General features: G+C 36.6%; 1 protein-coding gene across 1 annotated transcript in view; it reads right to left on the reverse strand.

Annotated features, from left to right (window-relative positions):
- Nucleotides 1–794: 794 nt before the first annotated feature.
- Nucleotides 795–19,962, reverse strand: part of egf (epidermal growth factor) — a 28,554-nt gene continuing 9,386 nt past the window's right edge. Inside the window, exons 4-23 of the mRNA XM_065272709.1 lie at nucleotides 18,373–18,600; nucleotides 18,085–18,290; nucleotides 17,357–17,470; nucleotides 17,034–17,156; nucleotides 14,103–14,225; nucleotides 13,862–13,987; nucleotides 13,590–13,726; nucleotides 13,198–13,346; nucleotides 13,009–13,113; nucleotides 11,990–12,213; nucleotides 10,312–10,479; nucleotides 8,472–8,591; nucleotides 8,208–8,324; nucleotides 7,825–7,950; nucleotides 6,326–6,448; nucleotides 5,622–5,790; nucleotides 4,997–5,161; nucleotides 3,003–3,099; nucleotides 2,707–2,806; nucleotides 795–2,577 (exon numbers count right to left, since the gene is read on the reverse strand). Coding sequence (XP_065128781.1) covers nucleotides 2,417–2,577; nucleotides 2,707–2,806; nucleotides 3,003–3,099; nucleotides 4,997–5,161; nucleotides 5,622–5,790; nucleotides 6,326–6,448; nucleotides 7,825–7,950; nucleotides 8,208–8,324; nucleotides 8,472–8,591; nucleotides 10,312–10,479; nucleotides 11,990–12,213; nucleotides 13,009–13,113; nucleotides 13,198–13,346; nucleotides 13,590–13,726; nucleotides 13,862–13,987; nucleotides 14,103–14,225; nucleotides 17,034–17,156; nucleotides 17,357–17,470; nucleotides 18,085–18,290; nucleotides 18,373–18,600 — 2,881 coding nt within the window. The 3' untranslated portion in view covers nucleotides 795–2,416. The remainder of the gene's footprint in view (nucleotides 2,578–2,706; nucleotides 2,807–3,002; nucleotides 3,100–4,996; nucleotides 5,162–5,621; nucleotides 5,791–6,325; nucleotides 6,449–7,824; nucleotides 7,951–8,207; nucleotides 8,325–8,471; nucleotides 8,592–10,311; nucleotides 10,480–11,989; nucleotides 12,214–13,008; nucleotides 13,114–13,197; nucleotides 13,347–13,589; nucleotides 13,727–13,861; nucleotides 13,988–14,102; nucleotides 14,226–17,033; nucleotides 17,157–17,356; nucleotides 17,471–18,084; nucleotides 18,291–18,372; nucleotides 18,601–19,962) is intronic.

Raw genomic sequence — 19,962 nt, forward strand, 5'->3', positions numbered from 1 at the left:
CCCTACAGCTGAGAGAGGGAGTGTGGCCAGATTGTTTCAGATCCTGATTCACATTTTGTCAGTTGGAAAAAAATGGAAAAGCACGATTCCTTCCAAACATACTGAAATTATTATAGTAAGAGGCATGTGTTGTTGTTGCTCTTAATCTCCTCCAAAAGCACTTCCTTGTCAGCTTATAATATTAAGGCATTGTGAGCTTTTACAATGTGAAATGTGATGATACTGTGTGATGAACAAAGAAACGGAAACTTAAATCTATTCACCACCACAAATAAAAATACAGTAAATTTAAACTCTACCAGGAAATATTGGCACAAATATGCCCTTTGCCTTTAGTGTGTGTACAATGAAAAATTGAAGGGGGCAAAATGCTGAGGTGTTAAAGACAACATGTCCACTCATTTTTGAGTCTTATTGCTTTTGTATCATATAAGAGAAACTGACAAAGGTCCAATTTCATCTTTATTACAGGTTCCATTCCACCCGGTTTGAAGTGCAACCTGGACTGCACTGCTCATCATATCAGACAGCAATATATAGATAAGTGGACCCTCTCAGAAAATCAATAGATGTGGGCCAGTGATGGCAAAGAGAGACAGGAGAGAGAGAGAGAGAGAGAGAGAGAGAGAGAGAGAGAGAGAGAGTGAGAGAGAGAGTATGTGTGGGTTGTTCTTTTCTCAGTCAAAACAAAAGGCTTACGGATAACTAAGTCAAAAAATTATTGTGAATAATAATAAATTCAAGACAAGATTTAAAGATGAAGAAATGACACATGCTTTATATAAACCATTTTATTTAATGTTCTCGGCCTTCAGCTAAATTTCTTTAATTTTTCCAAGTTATTTACATTTTCTTTTTTTTTAGGAAATACATAAGACTAAATATTATTGAACAATACTATCAATACATGACACATAAAACAAAAAGACGTATATGTAATTGTGTGTGAATAAACGTTTCAACATTTTCTGAGAAAGAAAACATTCCCTGGAAAAAATAGAAAATTACCGTTTTTTTTTTTTTTTTTTTACAATAATACTAACACTTCAGAACCGTTACCCACCTTTTTCATTTATTAAAACATTGTAAGATATGCATTTATCTATTACTCACTAAAGCATCTACAGCCTTTAGAAGAAAAGAGTTTGAGCATATATTTTAAGAAACATATCACTATGGATTTAGACAGTGTTTGGATAACATATGTCGAAAAGGGCACATCAATTAAAAGACAAAGGAAGAAAGGGAACAAATGTAGAGAAAACAAAAAGCATATTCTGTATATTTGGTCCAGAAAGCAGAAGTAGGTTAAAGCCTTATAATCCCAGCATATATTTTATCTGTTGGACAGATATACAGTAGATGTATCTAAATTTAAAGGCGTGCTGAAAAAACAGAGAATATCTGTGACTGAAATACCAAATGAGCTGTAAGAAGTGTAGTTATTTTCTAGTTATTCACATTACTGTAAAAAATATATATAAGTATATTCTTTCACTGATTTATGTATTATGATAATCCAGACTTAAAATTTTTGTATAATTCCAATGGTATTTTTTGTGAGTCTATCATATGATTTTTTTTATTATAATTTCTTTAAAAAAATGCTCATAAAGCATAATTTCTTCCCTCTGTATCTGCTCAAACATGTTAAACTATTTTATAAATCAACTAATATTATATTTTCAAGTTTAATATAATCTTACACAATATGTTCAAAAGCAAAAGAGGCATTTTAAACTATTTACAGAGTTAATACTCAATACAATGGGTAACAAATTTAACAGTACTATGTCTATACTACGTCTCATGGCTCTAGAATTAAAAGAAACAGCAAGCTGAATATACACAGCTGAATATACAACTCTCTTTAGATGGCACCGTTAGTTTAAATGATCTCAATACACTCTAAAGCTCTTATTTGTATTGCATTTGCAGGATGTGCACTGATTTTACAGATCCCAGCAGATCAAGTCTTGACCTATTTTTTGCATGAAATCTGCTGACAAATAACTGTTGCTACTTGGAGTCTTGTTTTTCTGGAACACAAAGAAAAACAAAACGCACTCCTTCATCCACCTACTGTATACTGAACGAAATTAAAAGTTCACATGCCAGTCTCTTAAAGGGATAGTTCACGCAAAAATAAAAATTCTGTCATCACCCTCATCCTTTATTCTGATGAACACAAAAGAAGATATTTTGAAAAATGATGGTAATCACAAAGTTGATGGTACCTATTGACTACCATATTAGGAAAAACAAATATTATGGAAGTCAATGGGTACAACCAACTGTGTGATTACCCTCATTTGTCAAAATATCTTTTTTTGCGTTCAGCAGAATCTCATACAGGTTAGAACAACATGAAGATGATAAAAATATGACAGAATTTTAAATGAGGCTTTTGGGTAAATCAGTGGGTCATTGACAGGGGGTCTTCTAAAGATATTAGGTTATCAGTGGTCTTCTCCATAACCAATGTGTCTGCGTTGCAGGATACAGAGCAGCTGGCAGCATCCAGATCATGTTTGTCTCTCTGTAATCTCCCAGACTCCACTGAAGCAATACTTATTTCTAATTAAAACACATTGAATCAGAACAATACACTGCATCAGCGACTTCAGAAATTAAACATTTATCTCAACTGAAAATTATTTTAAATCTTAAACTCAGCAATAAGGGAGAAGACAGGAATTAAAATACCTGCTTTTGAGGAACAAGAGGAGCATGCGCTTATTGGACACCCCACAACATGAAGGATCCTTTCATCACCACATGATCTTCTGTCCAAAACTACAAAGATCTACACAAACACAACATATATAAAACAATCTTAAAAAAGCCAGCGATTCACATCTCTAGATATAGATTTACTCAATATACTGTATGTAGAAAAAAGTAAATAAATACTTTCATCTATCCACTCACACTTTTAATCTACACATCAAACATTACTATACACTATACAATCATTTACTCAGTACTATGATTGATTTAACCTGTGAAATGGCTGTCGTTTCAGTAATACTGTCCTCACTCATGCTTATGTTACCCACGTCATCATCTGAAGGATAAGCTCCAAAACGTCTTTTAGACCTGACAAAATGTAAAAATGTAATTATTATCTTTTGCATACTATTAAAGGTGCAATGTGGAAATTTTAGCAGCATCTAGTGGTGAGATTGTGAACTGCAACCAACAGCTCAGTCCACAGATCACCCCTCCCTTTCGAAACGCGTAGAGAAGCTACGGTAGCCGATACAGTCCAAACACGTAACCGTCTGAGCCAACGTAGTAACAAAACGCACTTTATAGAACAGTTTGTATGTTTAGGGCTACTGTAGGAACATGCCGGCGCAAAATAGCAACTTCCATGTGAGGGGACCCGCGGTGTACGTAGATTAAAAATGCCTCATTCTAATGTAACAAAAACAATACAATTCATTATGGAAGGTCTTTATGCACCACTGATAATATAGTTATGTATATAATATTGCATTTCTGTCAAGAGATCCTTCTAAAAGTCCCACATTGCACCTTTAACACACTTGTAACACAAATGTTGACAATAGTGAATAAAAATAATAAAATAAATTATCAGTGTCATTTTTAAACACAACATATTTCAATCTAATGTAGTGTTTTGCTGAAACTAAGCCATGGACATGGCTTGCATCAGTCGTGTATCCTGTAAATTCAATGACCTTCCAAAAGACGTTTTTGTTCTTGAAGCGGTTAAATGTCAAAGTCATTGACTGACTCCTATGCATCGGTTTATAGTCACGTGACTCTCATATCTATGTAAATAGCACACTTAGATGAGGATTTTCTTTTCTGTCCCTGGAGCGACAACTGACACGGAGGGTAAAAACAATCTCTAGATGCCGTTGAATGAAATATTGAAAACTGCGTCTAGTTATGACGGTACTACAAACATATTATAAACATATTGGTATTACAAACATATGTATTTGATGTGTGTCTCAACCTTACACCTGCGGCAATAAAGGACTTTGAAATAAACCAATATAGCTTTGTTTTGCGAGCGCGTGTGTACCTACGAGTGTGTAAAACAGATAGAAAATGAAAGATAAAGAGTAAGAAAAACAGTGAAAAATGCAATTTTAGAGAGAAAAATTGGCACCCATGTAGCTTTAAAATAATGTTATAGATCACTGAGTCCATTCTGGGGTATAGGAATGACCTATTTTTGCTGTGTAATTGCTGTATTACAAGCTAAACCAAGCATGTAATTGAAAGCGTGCAACTAATGCATTGAAGTGCAGGGGCGAGAGGAAACATACATAAGACTATAAGCAATCCCCAAAACACTGCTCGATGTCACTAAGCCCCCCAAACACTGGCATACAGAATTAGATACTTAACCAGGTTGGGAAAACTACCGCCTAGGTGTGATTGTATGTGTTTAAAATCCTTTGACACATGCTCAAGGAATAAAAAACACATCTTTAAATCTTTCATTGGCTTTGGCTTCAGCCACGCTCTCCTAATAAACAATTTAATGCCACATTTACACGCTGTTCACCCGGTAAAGCAGGGAAATAAACCCAGGCTGGCTACAATTGAACTCTTTGATGAAATAGCAGCTGAAGGATGTGCTTAATCCATTGTATTGTCAAGCTCTATTTTGATCTTGTTTCTTCAAGATCATCAAATATGGCAGATGGCCATAGGCGGAGTTTGCGGGGGCAGGGGGGGGGGCACTGCCCCCCAGACCAGAGTCAATTATGGTTAACATTAATAAAATAACAATAGGAGAATTCAAATCTTAATAACTAATTAACTGAGTAACTAAGGCTACAGTAGGTTTCAATTATTTGATTCCCAGGGAACCCACATACTGAATGCACACGCTCTGAATATAAGCATCTGCTAATGTGTAAATATAAAGAATAAAAATAATTTAAAAGTACAACATCAATTTTCTGGAGAACAGTAAGTGTACACATGGGCCTATTTGACTCTCTCTCACCCATAGCAGTAGGTGATACAGGCAGCGATGGAGAGCAGGGTAACAAGGAGCACAATACACACAGCTATAACCGCGTTCCTCTTCTTCTCCTGTTCAGCCTGCTGCAGTTCCCACCACTCAAGATCACTGAACTGACAGCGTTCCCCCATGTAGCCTGAAGCACAGCTGCAGCATCACACACACACACACACACACACGCACGCACGCACGCACGCACGCACGCACGCAGGCACGCACGCAGGCAGGCACGCACGCACGCACGCACGCACGCACGCACGCACGCACACACACACACACACACACACACACACATCAGCGGATACACAGAGCAAAAACTGAATAGAAAGGATACATGCTTAAATTAATACTTTCACATTTAGGTGACCTATTCCTTCAATGTATGTCCTTATCGTCAAGGGTAAATGTTCAATAAAAGCAAAGTCATTTGTAGTACTAGACTGCCATCTGCTGCTGATCAACATTGCAAAGACAACTATTGTAGAGATTTTTAGTTTTAAAGGAAATAGTGGAAAATGCAAGGACACATATTAAGTGACTCCAAAAAATGTGTAAGCAGATCAAGGGGAAGTTTTCACCTGGCAAAGTTAAATATTCCGACACTTACCTGCAGGCGAAAGACTCTAACTCGGGTAAATAGAAGCAGACCCCTTCATACAGACAGTAAGAGTCATGGGTGGATGGGCAGCTCTGCACGCTGTTATTGTGTTGCCATTGTGATGTGACATCAAGTGGACTACTTGTACTTGGCCAGGAGGAGGCGCCCTTAACCTCCTCTGTAACAAGAAAAAGAGCATGACAATGGGGTCACTATGCCACATCCTGTTGTATCATGCATTGTCTGTTAAATATCGGTGCATTACTCTTTTACACAAACATATTTATAAGATTATCTTATAAAGTAACTTCTCAACGCAGATGAACATTTTATTGGGGGACTACAGATGAAAATTAGCCCTTGGCTAAATCTGGTACAATACATGAAATGGAAATTTTATGTTAAAAATTGTGCATGGTCCCATTAAAAAAAATAAAATAAACAAATAAACAAAATTGCACATAGGTTGCTATAGTTGTGTTTCATTTAATTATCTCTTAGTCTCAGATGTTTTCTCTAAAATTGCTTAGTAGTTAAATAGAACAAATGAAACATTTCCATTTGCTCTTCATCTAATCTCATTGTCATCATGAGGTCTAGGAGAAATAGTTGCGATATTAAAGATATCACATTTGTGACTTTTCCTTCTTGTAGGAAGCATACAGTAACAAAACACTGAGGACTTAAACATAGACTGTTGCTGGTTTTCTTACCGTGACAGTGGAATCCAGTGCCCGTATAGCCGGCTTGACATTTACACTGATAATTTCCTACTGTATTCAAGCACTTAGCATTTTTATTGCATTTGTGCATATCTAACTGACACTCATTTATATCTGTAAAGACACACACAAAAACACATGTATTAAGACATTTAGTATAAGGAGGAATACACTCACCTAAAGGATTATTAGGAACACCATACTAATACTGTGTTTGACCCCCTTTTGCCTTCAGAACTGCCTTAATTCTACGTGGCATTGATTCAACAAGGTGCTGAAAGCATTCTTTAGAAATGTTGGCCCATATTGACAGGATAGCATCTTGCGGTTGATGGAGATTTGTGGGATGCACATCCAGGGCACGAAGCTCCCGTTCCACCACATCCCAAAGATGCTCTATTGGGTTGAGATCTGGTGACTGTGGGGGCCATTTTAGTACAGTGAACTCATTGTCATGTTCAAGAAACCAATTTGAAATGATTTGAGCTTTGTGACATGGTGCATTATCTGCTGGAAGTAGCCATCCGAGGATGGGTACATGGTGGTCATAAAGGGATGGATATGGTCAGAAACAATGCTAAGGTAGGCCGTGGCATTTGAACAATGCCCAACTGGCACAAAGTGGCCTAAAGTGTGCCAAGAAAACATCCCCACATCATTACACCATCAACAAGGCATTTTCGCCCACAGGACTGCCACATACTGGATGTTTTTCCCTTTTCACACCATTCTTTGTAACCCTAGAAATAGTTTTGCGTGAAAATCCCAGTAAATGAGTAGATTGTGAAATACTCAGACCGCCCGTCTGGCACCAACAACCATGCCACGGTCAAAATTGCTTAAATTACCTTTCTTTCCCATTCTGACATTCAATTTGGAGTTCAGGAGATTGTCTTGACCAGGACCACACCCCCCTAAATGCATTGAAGCAACTGCCATGTGATTGGTTGATTAGATAATTTAGTTAATGAGAAATTGAACAAGTGTTCCTAATAATCCTTTAGGTGAGTGTATGTGCAATTTAATAATTAATGTATTTTATCAATTTCTACATTGCGTCATCAGTAGTAGTACAGTGAAACTTTTTGGTAAGACTTTACAATAGGGTTGTATTTGTTAACAATTAGTAAATGCTTACTTAATAATAAGTTCATATTTTAAATGTCCTGAAGACTTTTATTTCTCTACCTTCTTAATGTCGATATCACTGTTTTGTACTGAAAGAGAAGCAACACTTTAAAAAAAAAATCTGCATTTGGAATCTGAAGAACAAAGGATTAAAAGGACTAGATGTTGCAATTCCTAATGTTCGCACCACTTCTAGTTTATGAGTTCTTGAAGTAAGCCTGCTATAAGGCTTTATCAACGGGACAGACATTGGGGGTTCAAAGAACATGAGGGTGAGAAAATAATGGTGAACTATGCCTATAATGTTTTGTCCCCCCAGTTGAACAAGCCAAGACTGAATGTGTGTTTATTTGTTGTCTTACCCACACATTGGTGACCATCTCCGCTGAATCCTGTTTTGCACTGGCAGAAATATCCACCTGCCGTGTTCACACACTGAGAATGAGAGCTGCTACACTCCACCAGACCTTCTGCACATTCATCGATATCTGTGCAAACACACACACACTTATTGTCAATACTGTATGTGTACATGTAAACAAAACTCACATTTACATAAAACATGATCAATACCTCCAATATTAGGCATATACTCTACTCACACATCTACTACCTACACATCAATATCCATACACACAAATTCAGCTTCACACGTACATCAGAGACACAAACCATCTGTTTAGGTCCATACTAAATGAAAATCATCTGACATCTAGCATAAACACACACAGATGCTTACACTTACCTACACACAGCTCTCCATCTGCAATAAAGCCTCTCACACACTGACAAACAGCTCTACCCTCCTCCAGCGTGCATTGAGTGTTCACATCACAATTAAGAGAATAGCAATCATCCTGGTCTATGACAAAAAACATCAAACAGTATTAGCAGGCAACGTGGATTATACATCTCAAATTATAAAACAAAACTGTGTTATTATTTAGGTTGAGAAGATTCTTAGAAATGCAAAATTCAAAAACTAAATTGGATTCTTGTGGGCTTCTACCTGACACCATCTTTTCAGCAAAGAGTCCTTGTGGGTGTTCATCTGAACGTATGTCTGACATGGCCAGCGGTGTGTTCTTGTCATTTAGTGTTTTATTGCTTAGACTTGATTCAGGACCACCTGATCATGTGTGGAAAAACACATGTTCATGTTAAAAAATGCTTTCATGCTGTATGAATTCTTAATTTGAGAATACGTAATAAATTGAACATTTTAGGGCTCTAATATTAAATTTAAAGGAATGGTTCACCTAAATAAAAAAAATCTCCCGTGACATAGTCACAAGATGAGACACGATTCAATGTTTTTTGTTGAGCCACCATATTTGAACTTACTGCGCTGATTGTCGCTTAATTTGCATCTGGGATGGCATACATTATCGGAAATGTTCATATTTGGATAAACTATTTCCTTTAAAGTTAGTTTGTTCTATCAATTAATAAAATACAACATTTTTAAACCATGAGGGTTATACACTACAAATGTCAATCCCTTAGTCCCAGGCAGTGTTGAGGGTAACGCATTACAAGTAACGTGCATTACTGTACGTTGTAATATTACTTTTCTGAAGTAACGCATTACTTTTTAAATGTACACATTATTACTTGTGTTACTTTTTCAAAAAAGTAATGCAAGTTACTTTTTTAGTTTAATTAATTCGATAAAAAAATGATGTACTGAATTAAACGAAACCTAGTCACATTATGCACTCTGAGCGTGCACGCCTGTGTGGGAACAGTTTGAGTCAGAAACTGAGATGGCAGACCAGAGCTCAACATTTTTGTGATGAAATATGCAGTTTCTGAATGCAGAATGTTTCAGTCACAAAAAACACCTGCAAGGGCCGAAAGAGATCAAGCCTCGGCCAAGAAAAAGTAATGCGTAACTAAAAAGTAACATAAGCATTACTTTCCATGAAAAGTAACGAAGTAACGCAATTAGTTACTTTTTTGGTAGTAACTTAAAGGGATACTTCACCGATTTAGCATTCAGCTTTGTATCTGTAGAAACCCGGCAGTATTACTCAATGACCATGTTTCCCTCCATCATTTCCCCCTGAGAGGAGAGATATCTGCATTTTGGTTCTGCAAAAAAGTCCTCCGATGATGCAAAAATCGTCATATTACATCATCGGAGGACTTTTTTTGCAGAACCAAAATGCAGATCTCTCTCCTCTCAGGGGGAAATGAGGGAGGGAAACATGGTCATTCAGTAATACTGCCGGGTTTCTACAGATACAAAGCTGAATGCTAAATCAGTGAAGTATCCCTTTAACTCTTTTCGATTTTCAATATTTTCGCTTCCGGTTCTCGGGATGCTTCCATACCTCTTACTTTTTATGTTAATGGGGCATCAACGTCGATGAAGCACCTAAAACCGCCATTTTAAGCACTGAATGAAAGAATGACAGGCTCCTTGGTAACATTGTGCAAGGCAAAAAATAGGGTGACATAGTGAAGAAGATAATCTTATGTTCATTGTTTGCAGGAAAAAATATGGGGGGAAAAAATCGATTCTGCTCTTTGAGAATCGATTCTGAATTGACCACGTATAATAAAACGATTAATCGAAAAAGAACCACTAAAGGAAGGATGAAATGTTTTTTTTTTTTTGAAAGCAGAGGTTCTGTTCTTTCATTTGGTATATTGTATGTTTATATATTTAAAGAAGAAGATTTTCTGGAAGGCATTACACTTTGGTGAAAATCATGAAAAACGCTGGCGCTGGCTGGCAACTTTTTTTTAAAACGCTGGCGGTGAAAGAGTTAATATTGTAATGCATTTCTTTTAAACTCCATTTTTCAAGTAGCTGGGCTAAGAACAGGCATCAGTATCCAAACCTGGTTTTGTAAGAGGATGAACAACAATCAAAGCAGCTGGTTGGACAGACTTAACATGGAGACCCAGAATGTTTTCTCCAGTTCTCATGTCCAGGCGGTAGAGCTGGTGGTCTTCCTGGTCACTGACCCAAAGAAAGTTCTCAAACACAGCAACATCAAACGGATGACCTGAGCCAAGCAGAAAAGATGCATGTTGTCTTATGTGCATATGAGTATGACTTCAAATATATTTCAGCTCTTCTTAGACTGTTCAAGTATAAATTTAACAGAAAGAAAGTTAATAATAAAATACAGACCAATGTCTGTTATTTCTCATTTAATATAAGTGTGTTTATCATTTTAGGAATTTACTGGTTCTAGGAAGTGTTAATTACATACTGCTGATGGTCGTCATTCTATGACATGAGATGAGAGCTAAAGTCTCTCGTTGTTCGTGCTTGTGCATTCAGCAGACAAATACCCAATGCCGTGTTTTTCTGATACACTGTTTGGTGTTCAGGATGTCTTGATTTTAAATAATAAATTAAACTTGTAGTGCTGAATGTTTTTGCGTCTTTCTCAGACACTTTAAAATGCTTTTACCAACATATTTGCTGCATTTGCGCGTCTCTCCCTCGGCGCTGGTATTTAAAGACATCAAAGACCTCATTGTTTGGTAAAATGTATTTGACCTTTTCACTTGCTATTCGGATTGACGTCGAAACCCAACAAAACCTGATGTCGGAATGACGTCGAAACCCGACAAAAATCCAACGTCGGAATGACGTTAAAACCCGACAAAAAATTGACGTCGGATTGGCGTTGAAACCCGACAAAGTCAGATTGAGGTCTATATCCGACAAAAACCCAACGTCGGATCTACGTCGAAACCCGAAAAGGACTCGACATCCGATTGACCTTGAAAACCAACAAAAACGGACGTCAGATCTATGTCGAAATCCATCAAAAACCTGACGTTGGATCAATGTCAAAACTCGACGTCAGATCGATGTCGAAACCCAACGTCGGACTGATATCAATAAACAAAGCCGGATTTGACAACAAAACACAAGATCGGTTTCAAAATCAAATGTCGGGTTGACATCTGTACCCAATGTTGGACTGACATTGAAACTTAACGTCGGTCTGAAAACAAGCCTGACGTCAGGATCATGTTAGCCCGATGTCAAGCTCTAACGCCAGATTCCAACTTCCTGCCAGAATCTGACTCCCACTTGCATGCACACACATGACGTCCTTTGAGGAAGCCGGTGCAACTAGTTTAATTTCCCTGACAAGACAGGGCCCCAGGCGACTGCCTGTGTTGCCTTCAGGACGGGCCAGCTTTTATAATAAGATAGATATGTTTAAACTATAACAAAATAAACTCTAAATAAAAAAAAATTGCAATCTGAACCAAGCCCTAATCAGCAAACACTGGCCTGAATCAGCATGGAAATTAATGATGATTTGATTTAAGCTCGTCTTCTGAACAAGGTTATTTCACAAAAGTACAAAGCTCATTTCCATGTAAAAAAATCCAGTAGGTGTGTGTGTGTGTGTGTGTGTGTGTGTGTGTGTGTGTGTGTGTGTGTGTGTGTGTGTGTGTGTGTGTGTGTGTGTGTGTGTGTGTGTGTGTGTGTGTGTGTGTGTGTGTGTGTGTGTGTGTGTGTGTGTGTGTTTGCCAAAGAAGCCTCACCTACTTGGTTCTCGCTTAGTACTTGGCGATCAGAACCATCCAGGTTGGCTGACTCGATCAGACCACTATTCAGGTCACACCAAAACAGACGCTGAGAGCCGTGGTCCACAGATAATCCACTGGGAGACACCAGTCCAGTGCTGACAACCACCTCACGCATCTCTCTGTTCAGATCTGACCGTTCCACTGCAGGACGATTTCCCATGTCTGTCCAGTACACCTTCCTCCACACAAAGACATAGTAATTCCTTGTATGAGTCAATGACTATGACTATAGAAACCGAATCCTGGCCATGTAATTCTATTTTTAAAAAGTCTGTTAAAGAGTAACTAAACCCCTGGTCAGGGCCTGACTCCACCCACTGCAATATTTGAAAAATGCAAGAAAAGTGGGCAGATCCCAACGGAGATAGAGGGGACGTGTGGTGAGATCGTAACAAGGGTGTGGTAAGCTTGAACCTGCTTACGTCACGAGTTATTTCTTGGACCCACCATCCAATAGGAAAATTCAACTGCAGTAGCCACCGTTCAACCTGAAGAGGGCAGCACTCAGACGTTTTTACACCATATATTGTAGTATTGAAACACTTTATATCCAAATGTCAAAAAACTTACTAAAATCAATGAACAGCACTAATAAAGCATCATTCTTACAGATCATTAACTAAAAAAAGTTGGTTTAGGGTTTAGTTACTCTTTAAATTAAAAAAAAATATAAATACAAAAACAAAACATAAGCACCATAAGTTTATTTTTGCCATAACAATCAATCCAAATGTTATTAAACATTAATGTTTGAATTTGGAAGAACATCAGGGTGAGCCCTGCTGAAAAAAACAGCATACCAGCAAAACTAGCATAAGTTGTTCTTTGGTGCTGGTTTATGGTTGTTTATGGTGTTTTTTTTCCAACAGGGAGTAAACAATGACAAAAGTACAAATACATAAAGTAAAAGTAAACAATGTCATTCAGAGTTATTGGGACAGTATATTAACCTTTTTAATTGTAAAAGGTCTTACTGTGCCTGTGGATGAAGCGCAATGCCTCTGGGTTTCTGGATGTTTTCATCTATAAAGATTTCGCTGCCAAGCCCATTTAAACCGCTGCGGGAAATTGAAGATAATCTGAAATACAGAATATTAGCTCCGTTGAGGAAATAAACAACTCAGTTAATTTTTTCGGAAATACATTTTTGTGTTTTGCCTTACCCTTTATCAGTCCAGTACAGTTTACGATTGACCCAGTCTACAGCTAGGCCCTCAGGTGAGTCTAATCCAGAGGAGAACAATATCTCTCTTAAACTACCATCCATTGAAGCTCTCTCAATACGTTTCAGCCCCTTATCTGCAAAATATACCTACACATACACCACATGAGACTTGATCGTTATTTTCACAGATGAGAATTTAAATTATACATGTATAAAAGGTAAATCTTGCATGTATGCTTGGTAGCCGGTAGATGGCAGTAAATGCACATTATTGTGACCTCATTCTCAAAGCCTCTTGGATTTGCTCCACTAGATGGCAGTGTAGACTCATCCTAAATTATAATAGGAGCCTCATCAGCATTGACAGTACGGTAAGTGATGATCACCCACTTGTTTCTGCACTGGATCATAGTCCACAGCTATAATGGTGCCTCTTGGTTCCTCCAGCAGTTTCTTGCTCTTTGTGCCATCTGCGTTCATCATTCTTATATCCATTACATTGGCAAATAACAGGTATGGTGGAGGTCCTGCTAGAAATAAAGCAAAGAAATGTCAGAGGATTCCAGACATGTCTAGGTAATTAGAAGCAAATGCACTTAAACCCTGATTAACTACACGCTTAACCCAAAAAATAGGATACAGGATTATGTAGTGTAACTCGCCTGTGGCAGCACAGTGTTTTCCATTAGGCTGTAGCTGATATCCAGGTCGACACTCGCATACCCACCTGCCTGGAAATAATGTAACACATATATGACTGCAGCCTCCACGATCTGCAGACATACAGCCTGAAACATACAGAGAAAGTGGTGAACAAAATACCCACAAATCCTCTTACACATACACTAGCATGCAGGATGTTTTTCTCAGTAAATAAGGTGTCAAGTTAATTGATTCACACACCTGTGCATGAACGCCCATCTGCCTTTAGTATTGATCCTTCTGGACACAAGCACACATCTCCTTGTATTGTATGGATGCAAGCATGATCACAAACTGTCTTATTTTCTACACATGGTTTAGCTTCTGTTAAAGCATATGGAAGAAGAGAAAACAGAATAAACTTTATGTCATTAATTGTTTGGCTAACTAAGTAGACTAAAAGATTAATAAGTGCATATCAGAATGGCATACATTAATTTATTAATAAAGAGTAATAGCAAATTGACGTTTTTTTTCTCTTACTTGACTGCATTAAAAAATTAACATAAAAGAATAAAAAAAATAAAAACAAAAAGCATTTGAAAACGTTTTACATTTTTGATTTAGACTTTTTTTGGACAAACTTTTTCTTGATACATCCCCTTTAACTAGATAAACTAGATACACTTGGTTTGTATTTGCAAGTTTAAACTTTTATGTTTGTTTATTTTGCATCATCTTGCTTACCTCAACACTAAGCATATTTCATTATTATTATTTGAAATTATGACAACAACTGTCAAACCAATCAAATAAAAGAGCATAGTGTCGGTGTCCGAAATAGCCCCCAATAACCTTGTAGTGCATTATTTAAGGGGCAACAATTTTGTCTGAAATTATAGAGGACATTATCAAGTGCACTTATTAAATCCCAAGTGCACTGCAATAATACAACCGATCTATACACCACACAAGACTGTCATCGGACGCACGTGCGGTGACATGATTACTTGTCTGAGTAAAACTTTACTTCCGGTCTTTGTTTGTCTAATGGTGTGACTAGTTGTTAAACTGAACTCTTGTACAATTACCTCGTCGAAATTAATTTTTTTGGTTTTCCAAAGACGAGGGAAGACGGCGATCATGGATTACTGCTATTTGATGGGAGGTTTGGCAGCCAATCTGTCGTTTAGATTGCATACATCATATACAGTAGTACACATTTTACACAGTAATCTATGTGTTGTTTATTTTGCTTGTTATCGGAAATAAACCACTCTACGGAGTTCACCGAAAGTTATGTGTGTTCCACAAAAGCCGTTTTTTTATGTTGTTACAGCTCTTTATGTTGTTACTATATTAGTTAACAAATATTGATTGAGGGTATAGGGGGCTACAGTATTAAATACAGCCTTTGATATTTTACTTTTACTGGCAAAGAAAAAATGCACTGTTCCTTTAGCTCAACATCGCTCCCCTACTGGTCTAGCCAAGAAAGACCTACATAATAATCTGCTCATGCATTTTTTGCTGAACAACCTGGTACAGGATGATGATAAAGTAGACAAGTCTGAAGCTAATGGCCTCAATCTTTGAAGTTTCAAACCCCTTATCTGATCAACTCTCACCTTAACATTTCCTCTCACCTCTCTTAAGGAACAATTTACTGCACTGTGGTTGTACATGTAGTTATATATATATATATATATATATATATATATATATATATATATATATATATATATATATATATGTATGTATGTATGTATGTATGTATGTATGTATGTATGTATGTATGTATGTATGTATGTATGTATGTATGTATGTATGTATGTGTGTACAAGGCGACAACTGTTTAATTTCGCGTACCTAATAGTATTGAAGTCCCCAGTTCGTCAAAAAATGACGCGAAGGGTATACCCTCCGCGTAACATATTGACGCATGGTCAAGTGGCGTCATGGGATGAGGATGTGTTGCAGCGTATATATATAAATATATACACAAACACACACAAAAAACCACTTCTAAAATCCATTTATTACATCTAAAGGATTTTTACATTCTACTTAACAATTCAGCAATATCAAAATAAAAGAAACATACAAAATAAAACGAAAGATAAATGTATATGTATCTAATTGCTGTATATCTTAATCTACAAAGCTCCAGCTAAGGGAAAAAATTGTATCCTAAAAATGGAAATTGTGCTGTTTTCAACAAATAGCTTTGAGGAAGCCAGATGGTTGTGGCAAACAAGCTTCTTAACAGGATACTGTTTCTAATCCCATTATGATGTCACAACCATAATCCCACCCACAAACGTGAAAGTACAAAAGTAGTCTCTTGTACAGAGTGACTGACAGCATTTGATGTTCTGGGATGTAGCTTTGCAGAGAGATTTAACTTAAATACTGATTTACTACTCCCAGACTATAGATTTAAAACTATATATAGGCTTAAAATTATATATTTGCATACATTAACACAACCTTTCTGCATTATAATCTTATTGTCCTTCTTAAAGGGATAGTTCACCCCAAAATGAAAATTCTGTCATCATTATGTTGTTCTAAACCTGTATAAGTTTTTATTTTATTTAATGAACACAAAAGAAGCTATATTGTGATTAATGATGGTAAGTACACAGTTGACCCATTGAATTCCATCGTATTTATGTATGGAAGTCAATGGTTACAATCAGTTGTATGCTTACCATCATTTATCAAAATATCTTCTTTTGTGTTCATCAGAGAAAAGAAATTCATACAGGTTTAGAACAACATGAGGATGAGAAAATGATTTTTTGGGTGAACTATCCCTTTATTACCATATTTTAAATATGTGAATATAAATATATATTTCATATTTTTTTATCTACAATTGACTGTTCTTCAATGACTGTTCACTTAATAAGTCAAGAAACACAACAACAGACCAGATTGCAGATGTGTGTGTCTGCATGTGACTGAATTGTATTGAGAGTTAGTCTGGCTGTTGATGTACTTGTGACCTGCTTAGCAAGGCAAAGCTGCTGACTAAATATGTTCCTTATTACTGATGTCACCTCATCATCTTATCACTGGGCTCTCTCTGACCTAACGTCTTCCCAAATTTGAGTACACTGTATGTAGTATGATAACAGTGCCATTAACATGTTTTAGTTATCCGTGCTCCCCATTCTCTATTCGTACCTTGACAGGTCTTCATATCAGGCAATAGCAGGTAGCCCTTAGGGCAGGTGCAAAAGTAAGAGCCCGGGACGTTCTCACACCCCAGCGAACAGCCGTGATTCCACAGGGCACATTCATTTATATCTACAGGAGAGTAACAAAAGATCAAGTTTTGAAATATAAAACAAGCTTTACTTGTCACTTTGTTCCCCTTAGGGACTTTGGGATAGATCACCCAAAAATGAAAATATATAATTGCACAGTCTACAGTTTATGTCAGAAGATTAGTATATCAGTTGAATATTTTTAATAAAATCTTGAATATTGGGAAATGGATGTTGTACCTTCACAGTAGTTTCCTTTTTTATTGAGAGAAAAACCATCCCTGCAGTGGCAAAATCCGGTGTCACTTTGATGAGAACAGACCTTTACACAATCTCCTGACTGTGGATTACAACCTGCACAAAAACAGACACAATCTCCTTTCAAGCTCATACTATTAGAGAAATGGAGTTTGTATGCTTTGAGGCGTAAAGAAAGATCGACTAGGGATGCTGTGCACGGATATAAAGCTCATAGGTCATAGTTGTGAAAACACAAACATGGTGGAGATGCACAGACACATGCACGAACCAATGAGATTCAACGTTATCAACATATTGATAGCTAAATAAGCTCAAAAATTAATTGTTTCCTCTCACAAACATATTATTTCTTTTCAGGATACATAGAGTTATTAAATATCTTCCATTGCTTACATTATTACCTAAAATCTTCTGTAAACACACATCTGGCCATATATAGTTCATATATGGCCAAGCTTGATATATAAATATTTCCTACAAAAACTCAATGCTTCGCCTCGGCAATACAAATTAGTTATTGATGAATGGATGTGTTTGTGGAGCCATAAATAACTATCCAATGCCATTGAGTGTGTTTGGCTGGAAGAAGAAGATACTGTAATTCACACTTAGGATAGGATAGCTATGGAAACATTTTTATATTATGGGATTAGCTATTCCTTTAAGGGGGGCATCTGAAAACAGACATTTAATTTTTTAATACAAACCTGGAGTCAAAGAAGTAGGACTTTCCATCACTGGTTGATTAATATGATGTACCACTTTGACATCAGTAGGGGGGTGCAGCATCCGTTTGGAATTGACATTCTCTCCTGGGCCCCCTATATACTTGTTTATTCGTCTTATGCTTTTTGACTTAGAATCTGTTAAGTATACATAATCCAGGAAGACTGTCAACCTCAGAGATTGTGATCTAGGCGTAAAACAGAAAACACATACTGATTTTACCATAAAGTACCTCGTAGAAATAATAATACACATTCTGAGAGTTTAACCTTAAGGGCTGATTGAAGACGTTGATAATGTTGCCATCATAATTGCAGGACCCCAGTGCAGTGTGCCTTTTTAGGCCTTGCTGAATCCAGAATAATCGCCTGTCCCTATGGTCAATTACCAACACCTTGAGCCTGTCTGTAACTTTCAGCAAAGTTGTACTCATCCCACCACTGGTGTCCGAACGCTGGATGCTGGGAGTTACTCCATCTGACAACCAGAAAATATATCTGGAAAATTGCAAAGAACAATTTGTGATGGCACTCTGACATTTCTGCATACATCTCAACCTGTAGAAATAAACAAAGAAATTAAAAGCAGAAACTTCTTATTTAGATTAATTTGGATTATAGTGTACTGTAGGTGAACAAATGGTTGCAATAAAAAAAAATATGAATATAACCATACAGTAAATAGTGTGATGCAGTCAATTATTCAATTTTTTACATACATTTGAATAAATAAATGAAGTTCTCTCAGTGAATATATGCTTTATTTTGTTTAAGTTAAACCAAACTTGTTTGTGATTAATAGTTGATTATTTGTATAGAAAGCAGTCCTCTGATAGGGAATTGAGGAGAGTTTGTGTGAAACACTGTCTGTCTGAATTACACCTATGTGCCAGTCATGTTTCAAAGAATGTGACTGTCTGAATGCTTCAGCATTTATAGCTCACATGCAAGCTAGGAGTTGAGCAACACAGTCTTGAGGAAAAATTTAACAAAGACTTTAGTCATTCTCCATCTCCCTTATAGTCAACAAGCACATTGCTGCGAGAACAGATTAAAAATGTCAAACATGTTGCTGTGGCTAAGAGGTTTGACCTATGGCTCCACAAGCTTCCATATGCTGGCTTTGAGTTTTCCTATTACTCTTCAACTATTGTTGCTTTTGTGTTTTAGGCTATATTTTATTAAAAAAATAATTATTTATGAATGTAAAAATCTATTATATATATTTTTTTAAATATTGTAATTATTTATTTTTGATTAAATTAATATTTTTATTTTAGCATGTTGGCAAACCACTATTTTGATTTTTTTTTTTTTTTTTTTTTTTTTTTTTATTGATTTTTCTTATGCAACAATTACAAACACATAGAGATACATACACATAACATTAATTTAACATAAACCTACATACATAGTCACCCCGTAAAAAAAAAAAAAAAAAAAAAAAAAAATTTAAATACCCTCAATATTACCATATTGTTCCCGGCAAATTATTAATTAGACTGAAGATTCAAAATAAGATAAAAAGGGCTGCCAGACCGCATAGAATTTTTTAGAGGAGCCTCGGATAGTATATTTAAGGTGTTCTAGTTTGAGATATGACATCACCTCTTTCACCCATCGCTTATGAGATGGAGGGGTTCCTTTTTTCCAATTAAGGAGGATCAGGCGTCTAGCCAACAGTGTGGAGAAAGTGATGAGCTCTAATTGGTTGGTTGTTAGCTGTAACTCTTCTGGCACCACTCCAAATATGGAAGATAGAGGATTCGGATCAAGATCTTTGTTACAGATAGATGAGAAAGTTCTGAAAATGTCTGACCAAAATTTTGTTAATCTGGGGCATCCCCAGAACATATGACT

This window comes from Paramisgurnus dabryanus, chromosome 16, assembly GCF_030506205.2.
Source record: "Paramisgurnus dabryanus chromosome 16, PD_genome_1.1, whole genome shotgun sequence".
NCBI lineage: Eukaryota > Metazoa > Chordata > Actinopteri > Cypriniformes > Cobitidae > Paramisgurnus > Paramisgurnus dabryanus.